This window comes from Gymnogyps californianus, chromosome 25 (genome assembly GCF_018139145.2).
Source record: "Gymnogyps californianus isolate 813 chromosome 25, ASM1813914v2, whole genome shotgun sequence".
NCBI classification, from domain to species: Eukaryota; Metazoa; Chordata; class Aves; order Accipitriformes; family Cathartidae; genus Gymnogyps; species Gymnogyps californianus.
In genome coordinates this window covers 7,703,130-7,711,276 of record NC_059495.1, presented here as the reverse complement: position 1 = coordinate 7,711,276, position 8,147 = coordinate 7,703,130, and the positions used below count along the sequence as shown (strand labels likewise).

General features: G+C 59.0%; 1 protein-coding gene across 1 annotated transcript in view; it reads right to left on the bottom strand.

Moving 5' to 3' along the window:
• Nucleotides 1-921: 921 nt before the first annotated feature.
• The window catches only part of KIRREL3 (kirre like nephrin family adhesion molecule 3), a 143,528-nt gene continuing 136,302 nt past the window's right edge, over nucleotides 922-8,147 (bottom strand). Inside the window, exons 16-17 of the mRNA XM_050911061.1 lie at nucleotides 1,706-1,792; nucleotides 922-1,380 (exon numbers count right to left, since the gene is read on the bottom strand). Of these exons, the coding sequence (XP_050767018.1) occupies nucleotides 937-1,380; nucleotides 1,706-1,792 (531 nt within the window). The 3' untranslated portion in view covers nucleotides 922-936. The remainder of the gene's footprint in view (nucleotides 1,381-1,705; nucleotides 1,793-8,147) is intronic.

Here is an 8,147-nt window from a genome sequence, read left to right as displayed (position 1 = left end):
GTGAGCACGGGCTGAGTCTGGGGCAGCGCTGGGGGGGGGGGGGGGAGTAGGACCAGCCCAGTTGTGCACACCACTCCCACCCCAGTGTGTCCCCAGCTGCCCCAGCCTGCGTCCCTCCCTCCCCGTGTCCCCGCAGATGGCCCCTTACCTGCTGTGTCCCCGGCGCGATGCCCCGGCTCCTGGCTCCTGTGGTGGAGGTTGTGGGGCCCCGGCTACCTGTGCCTCAGTTTCCCTCTGCCACCGGGCACGCACTGCGTCCCCAAGGTGGGGACCTGTTCCCCCTGCAGCCACCCCGCCCTGGGGACCCCCAGCGTGAGGCCACGGCACCCCCTGAAGCTCCAGGCTGGGTCAAAGCATCACCAAAAGAGCCGGCGTCCTCGCGGGGCGGCCATAAGCCCAGGCGTGCCACGAGAAACACCTCTTGTATTGACGGCGGCGCTGCGCTCCCACGATACAGCGCGGAGAGGCCCTTCCCGGGGGGGATCCCTGTCCCACCGATGTTCCCCCCCCCAACCCCATCCCATGTGGCGGGACCCCCCCAAACCCCCCCAAAACGGACTCTATAAGTATGGACACCGAACACCAAGAAGGAAGGGAAGGAGCCAGGTGGGAGAGGGCAGTGGGAAGCAGAGGCGAGCGGCTGGGGAGGCGTGTGGGTGTGTGTGGTCGGGCCGGGGGCGTTCCCAGCCCCATGGAGGGGACGGCTCCTCGGGGCTCGGCTCGTCCTCGGCGCGGTTGTGCTTAGCATGTACCCGGGGGGGGGGGGACACAGGACGGGACACGATGCTCGGCTGGTCCCCCACCCTGCAGCCCCGTTCTGGGGAGGTGGGGGGGGCTGGATCCGGCCTCTTCCCACTGCCGCTCCCGGCGGGCGCGACTGTCCTAGCACGAAGCCACGGCGCCCGCGCGGAGGGTCCCGAGCATCCCCGGAGGGGCTCAAACGTGCGTCTGCATCCGCCTCTGCAGGGGCCGGCTGGGGTCCGAGTTTTGGGAAGAAGATTGGGAATGATGGGAGGAGGAGGCGGAGGCCTTGCTGGCCTTGTCGAACTGCACGTAGCCGTCCTGCTTGCCGCTGCTGCTGATGCTGCTGTCGCACTGGGTGTCGAGGAAAGAGCTGCTGTCGCTCATGGAGCCGCGCTGGAACTCGCGCTCGCACAGCTCGATGGAGCTGCTGCCCATGCCCAGCACGAAGCGCTGGCTGTAGTCGTAGAGGCGGCTCTGCCCGCTCAAGGTGCTGTAGATGTTGGTGAAGGACATGCCGGTGGGCACCCGTTGCTTGCTGGCGGGGCGCAGGTCCGCCGGGCAGCCCGACAGCGAGATGGTGGGGGTGGAGTGGTGCTCCTTGAAGGTGTTCACGCTGTAGTAGCCATTGGTCGGGTCCTGCGGAGTGGGAAAAGGGGGGAGGCAGGTTGGTGCCCACCCTCCCTGTGTGCCCTGGCATTCAGGGCACCCACCCGGCTCAGCCACCCGTGATGATGTGCAAGAGGACATCCTCAACCAACCAACCCCTCCTGCCCGCGGCATCGCAGCATCCTCTCGTGCCACCGGCGCATCCCGCTCAGCTCAGCCCCCTCCGAATCGGGGCGGAGGGAGGCATGGGTGCCCCTTGCCACCCTGCTGTCCTGGCACACCTGGGGGGCTTTGAGCTACGTCTGCCCATGGGGCTGGGGATGGGGGGGGGCCACGTGCCCAGGGTCCGGCTCACCTTCAGGTTTTGAAACTCCTTCTCCTCCTCCTTGAGCACCTCGAGCTGCTTCAGCACCGAGTCCTGCTGAAACTCCCCCCGGTCCATCTAGGAAAGGATGCGGGCGCGTGTCAGCATCCCCAAGCACCCGCTGTACCCCCCACCCCGGGGCTGCGTGGCCCCACGCCGCGTGGGGTGAGCCCCACGCCCGCCGTCAGCCCCATGGCATAGAGAAGTTGTCAGCCACCAGCCGGCTTAAAGGACTTGCCCAGGGACACCCCAGCGGGGCGGTGTCGGAGGGCAGCGGAGCCGGGCGGCCACCCAAAAGCCACGCGATTCCCTGGGTTCCAAGTTGTTTTTTTTCCCTCTGTTTGGGACTAAAAAAGCTGGGCTGATGCACAAAGAAGTGAATTATTTACATCTACTGTGGCGAGTGCTGGGGCTGCACCCCACCTGCCCAAAACAAACCCCCAAAAATCTCCCCCTTTTTTTTTTTTTGTTTTTCCCCTTCTTTCTTTTCATCCTTTCCTCCTCAGCTGAACTCGGCCACTGACATCTCAAAATCCCAGCTAGGTTCTGGCATTGCCACGATGCTGTAATTAACGTGAAAGCCTTATTTTTATTTTATTTTTATTTTCTCTCCCCGATGCCGGCTCTTCTCAAAAGATTTGAGTCCTCGAGGCTTTACCCACCGCGGCCCTGCGGTCAGGAGGGGATGGGCAGGCTGGAGAAGCTCCTCTTGATTTGATTCGAGTCCGTTTTTGCTCCCGCTGCTCCTTCGCAGACCCCGGGGACGGCTGCTGCCGCCCCGACGTGCTGCCTTCACCCATCTCTCTCCGCCTCATTAATTTTCCTTTGAAGGCCGACCGCGATTGGGGCAGGGGGGGCAAGGTACACATTAATTAGACCACGGCTTTAATTACCCTTCCTTCAGCAAGGTGGGGCTGTGCAGCAGCGGAAGAATTATCAACCAATTTCTCGGCTGCTTTTTTTTTCCCCCCATCTTCTCCCGTATTGATCGCACGCCTCCAGCCCGGTTTCTCTGCCCCGGCGCTGGGATTGCAGCCGCCCCGATCGCAGCCCCAAATCAGCCCGAAAATCCCCTTTTATCGCCCAACTTCTCTTCTCCTTTTTAAAATGGTAAGTGGTTGTGGAAATTCACCCTGCAGCACTTTCTGTTCGTCACTTGAAAAGCCTTTGATACGGCTACTAAATGCGATAAATTAAAGTACCTGAGTTTTCCTAGGAAAAAAAAAAGGCCTGTAACAGCCATTGATTTACCGGGGTAAATACAAGTGTCACCAAGGATTAAATTCAGGGCAGCTAAAATGGTACGTGGAAGGGTTTGGTTTGGTTTTTTTTTTGCTCTGCCAGCCGCACGCCAGCCCCAGCAACTCCCTAAAATCCCCCAAAGCATCGCTGCAAGAGGCACGGCACGGGGATGCACGCGGCCGTATATAAAACCCATCGAAAGGGTTTCGCAGGTCCTGGCTCCGAAAGGAAAGGAGAAACCGCTTCTCCTCCCTGGACTCGGCTGGTTTTTGGCGTGGGTGACCCAGGCGTCAGGGCCAGAGCCAGAGATGGAGAGGGGAGAAGAGCGGGCGAGAGCCAAGGGGACGGTCCCGCCGGTGGCAAAAACCTCCCTAGAATTAATGTCAGGTTTGACGGGGTATTTTAAGCCATTTCACGTCGCCAGTGATGATTGGAGCGGTCCAGGCACCGGGATGCTCCTCGAGCCCCGTGGGGACCTTGCCTTTCCCCGGGGCTGGCAGGATGCTGTGGGTTCCGGCTGCACCCCGTGGGTTTGGGGGCCGCACCGAGCCCCCGCGCAGGCGAAGAGCGCGGTCCACGAAGCGCCGTCGCATCGCTTCATTTCCAGTTCCCGCGTTACAGCCGGTCGTTAACGCCACCTTTATCAAAGTTTGCGCGGCGGCTTAGCCCCGACGCGATCTTGCGCCGTTAATTAGCGGGCGGCGGGATGCTCGTTAGCTTGCCTTCCTCTCTTTGCCGTCGCTGGGTAAACACGAGCGAGCTGACGAAAGTTAACAAAAGTTAACTCCGTTACCAATATTAATGGGGATTACGAATGCAGAGGCAGCAGGGGAGAGGGAAATACATGAAAAAAAGAGACCAGAAATGTCCAAGTGCACAGGCACGAGCCGGCAACGTGCTTGCGGATGCTGGCACGGGCCCGGGATGCTCCCAGCATCCTGCACAGACTTTTTTCCGGAGCCATGGTTTTCCGCAGCTGGGTTACACCACCAATACGCTTTGGTCCTTCGGCTGCATTGCTGCCACGCAGATGGCCGGCAATAAAGCCGCCTGTTAGAGCCACCTGCCCGCCATTCCCTCTCCTGCCAGCGCCGCCGAATCCAAGGGCACGGCCCGATCCTGGGAACATCGTGCCAGGACTTAATCCTGCTTGGCAGTGCCGGGCGCCAGCAGCCTTCGCTATCCCAAGACCGGTGCACGTTGCAGTTGAGCATCGCGGTTGTGGTGTAAAGCCGTCCCCGTTCCCCGTGCCCAAACCTCGCCGGTCCCTCCTTGATCAACGTGGCTAAAAGGGATGCGACGAACTGCATCCCTGATCGCCGCCGCTTCTTGCCTCGGTTTCCCCCGCCGCAAAAGGCAGCGACCCCCTTGATAAGATGAAGCATCACATCAGCTTTGCTGTGCGGGCTCCTACCACCGAGGGAGCGCATCCCTGTGAAGCAAAGTGATGTCTCAAGGTCACTCAAGGCAGGGAAACAGCGCTTAAGTTATGAAAATAGTGGCCAGCTCCAGCGCCGTGCCTCCTAATCCTCTGCCCGCTGGAGCGCTCCCGCATTTAACGCCGCCAAATGAAGCCGCTTTCAGCTGGGATGTCGAATCCGACAGAGCAGATATTAAATTTGTTGCTTTCATTAGCGGAGACAATATGTTTTTTTAAAACGCTGCTCCCTCTGGAGTCCCCGGCCGGGTCCCTGAGCATCCATCCATCCATCCATCCAGACCTGGCAGGCTCGAGGGCGAGCCCCTCGCTCCGGGCGAGGTGCCTCCCACCCCCCCCAACCTCACACCGTGTTTAATTATAACGTTTCCCGTTTGTTGGATAATTGGATGCCACTCAGCAGCACTTTGAAACTCGTGTGGGTCAAACCCTACCAGGGGCGAGAGGGATGTTGTTTAATAGATTCCCGAGACGGCGGCTTCCTCTCTTCCCAGCGGGGACCGGCTGCCGGCGAGGAAACAAGCGCACAAATACAAAAAGCCCCGCTGGGATTTCCCAGCCGGCCAGAGGTTTATCACCTTCAAACGCCGGCTCCTGCCTCGACCGCCCGGCGATGTGAGCTCCCACCGAGCGCCTGTGCTGCCCATCCCAACGCCCCCGGGGTGAAGCTGCACCCCCTCCTCCCACCTCTCCCCAAAAACGTTGCTTTTTCGGATGGGCAAAGGCGGTGGCGGAGCGATGCCAGCCAGCCTGCGGCATGTCCTGCCGTGCTTCTCGCATCCTTCTTCCTTTCTTGGGAGCTCGCTGTGGCAGACGCCAGCTTCTCCGTGCTCGTACGGCACCTGGCTCGATGCGCCCCAGCACCAGTTACCCCGAAAGACGTTACCTGCCCTGAGATAGCTCAGTCCTGGGCGATGCCCATGGTAGATGTCCAAACCTCGTGGTGGCCCAGCTCCGCTGCAACCCCGGGAAGCCCGAGCCACGAGCTCCAAATGTCCCCCCAACGTTTTCACGGTGTTTTTTTTTTAACGTGGTGGGCTGGAGGAAGCACAGGCACGCTGGCCTGGTGCTGTGCCCAAGCTGGTGCCCTGCCAACAGCATCCGCCGTGGGTGCTGGTGCTGCTGGAAGGTGTCGGCTGCGCAGGAGGGACGTGTCCCGAGCCTCCGGGCCAGGTTGGATGTCGTGGAGGTGAAACCCGGCTCCGATCCAGACCTTGCGCAGGGCGAATGTCCCTGGGGTAAGTGGAGATAAGCTTGTATCTGCCAGCTCGGGGGCTGCTGGTGCTTCCCAGGGCTGCAGTGGCACCGGCTGCTGGGCACTTGGAGCATTTCTCGGGGAGAAAAGTAGAGAAAACGATGCCGTGGCAGCTGGGCTGCAGGTAGAAATGAGCCTCGCCCTGAATTTCACCTCTGCTTTTTTGATTTTTCCTCTTCCGTGGGGATCTGGGCCGAGCTCCTGAGTGGAAAATGTGTCCGGTGTTGATCCGCGGGCTGTGAACAAACTGGGAACATCCCTCGGAGCAGAGGGATGGCTTTCAAGATGGGGACAGGAAAGAAAAGTGAGCAAGGAAAAGATCATCAACCTGTCTACTGGATGGGTTATTTTGACTGTTCCACCCCAAATACGAACCAAAGGCGATGCCTGGGTCTACCCGGCCGCACTGGGCCCCCTTTGACTCGGGATGCTCCTGCCTGCCAGTCACTTTGGGATCGTCGCTATCACGATTGCTCCTGGCAGCGGGGACGGCTCCTTTAGGATCATCAGCCCCATTTCACAGGTGAGGAAACTGAGGCACAGAGTCCCATCAATCAGCCAGGAATCAAACCCGGGCACCCAGCCGTGATAACAGAGGAGGTTAGGCCACGTCCGAGCTGACGATGCTCTTCATCCACCCCCTAATCACAGACCGGGCTCGGCCGAATTGGCGTGCCGATGCAACACACCCTGGCAGGAGAGAAAAAGCTGCCGTTGCGATTTATTTTTTCCAGGATCAGACCCTTTAATGGGCTCTTTTGCCTCCAGCCACTGGCTGCTGTTTGCTTTCTGGCCCCTGCGGGCTGGCAGCCTTTCCCCTGCCCGTAGGCAGCGCCTGGCAGAACAGCTAACGGAGGCTGGGGGGGGGGGGAGACGGCGCTGAGACAATGTGAGCATATGCAAATCAGACAGCATGACGTGTATCCTAAGGTGTTAATGAATTTATAGATGCATGAATAATTATTTGTGAAAAGCACGGAGAGCTGCGGAGGTCACAGATGGCTGGAGAATAACAAATGCAATAGCATTTAGGAGGGGAAAGAAGAGTCACGCAGGCACTCTGCAGCCAGAAACGCCCCGGCAAGGCAGAGACACCGGCGGGAAACCGAGGAGCAAAGGCACCGTCCGTGGGGCAGAAGGTGGATCTCCGCTCCCGAAGCTTGGCAGGAGCAGGTCGGGCCGTGCTGGACCTCAGGGGCTTGGCCAAAGGTCCGGGATGGGGAGCGAAAGGGCTGGATGCGAAGCAGCAAGGTGTCGAGCAGAGGGGAGCTGTTTGTAAGCGCGGCCTGCTTTTCGTTAACATCCGCACTAATGATCTCTCCGCGCGAGCACCCAGCATGTTAATGAAATTCGCAGTTGAGAGTAAACGGCAAGGTGTTATGAACGTTGTTGAGGGCAAGGAGATCATTTCAAAGGACGTCGTCGAGGTTGAGCCCGGGCTGGAAATATCACAAGAAGCTTAGGGAAGGCAAACGAAGAGGCAGCGGGGGAAATAATGCCGGTACGGGGAGGAGGGAGAGCAGGAAAGCCTTGGGGTGAGGGCAGGGAGCAAGCAAGGGGTGCTGTGCATTGCTCCCCTGCTCCTGCTGGAGAGGTCTCATCACTGCTCATTAGCAAGGATGAATTTTTTTTAACTTGATCCATCATTTCCTTGACAAACTTGGAGCCTCTCATTAGGCAGCTGTTTAGCATCCGAAGCCTGGGTCTCTAATGGCCGGAGGAGGATGCTCACACCGGCTGTTGGAAACAGCGAGGAGGGGGATGAGGGAGAGCGGGGGTCTCCGGAGACTCTGAGGAGAGAAGAAATTGAGAAGTATTTGCTGGGAATGCTCTTGCCGAGGGCAGATGAGGACGGGGAGGCTCCGGTCCAGGCAGGGGAGGGGGCTTTGATGGCTTCTCCCTGCCGGGTAGGATGTCCCAGCCGGTGCCAAATCCGCCCAACATCAGGGTCGGTCAGAGACTATGGACCATCTCTTCCAACCTCTTGAACAGCGTTGATCCAACAATGTTATTTCCAACTGATGTATCTTCAGGAAAAGCACCTGGATTTGGCCAGGAGAAAGGGAGAATCGCCTTCTCCCGGTCCAGCAGCCAGGCTGTCACGCTCCGTCATGTTGTATCCGAAAGCGCTGAACTTTACCTACCCTGTTTGCACTTAAATCACCCCTTTACACTGTGCTGTAACCCAACCACCTCTCAGAAGTCTTGCTGATAAGCTAAAACACATGAGCTCTGTAAACCTCTCCCCGTAAGGCTTTTTTTTTCCCCGGCTATCAAATAAATGTTGTCATTTTTTTCTGCACCATTTCCATCCTGCCAGCACCCTTATTGATTTGTGCACAGCACAGCTCTGCACTGCTCCGGTACCAGCCTCATCAAGGGCACACGTTGATGTGAAATCCCCTTCTGGCTCCGGCAAATAACCTAAGAAAGTCCCCACGACGTCCTGCAAGATCCCGCGCCTGGCCTCCCACGACCATCCTCTTCCTCATTTACTT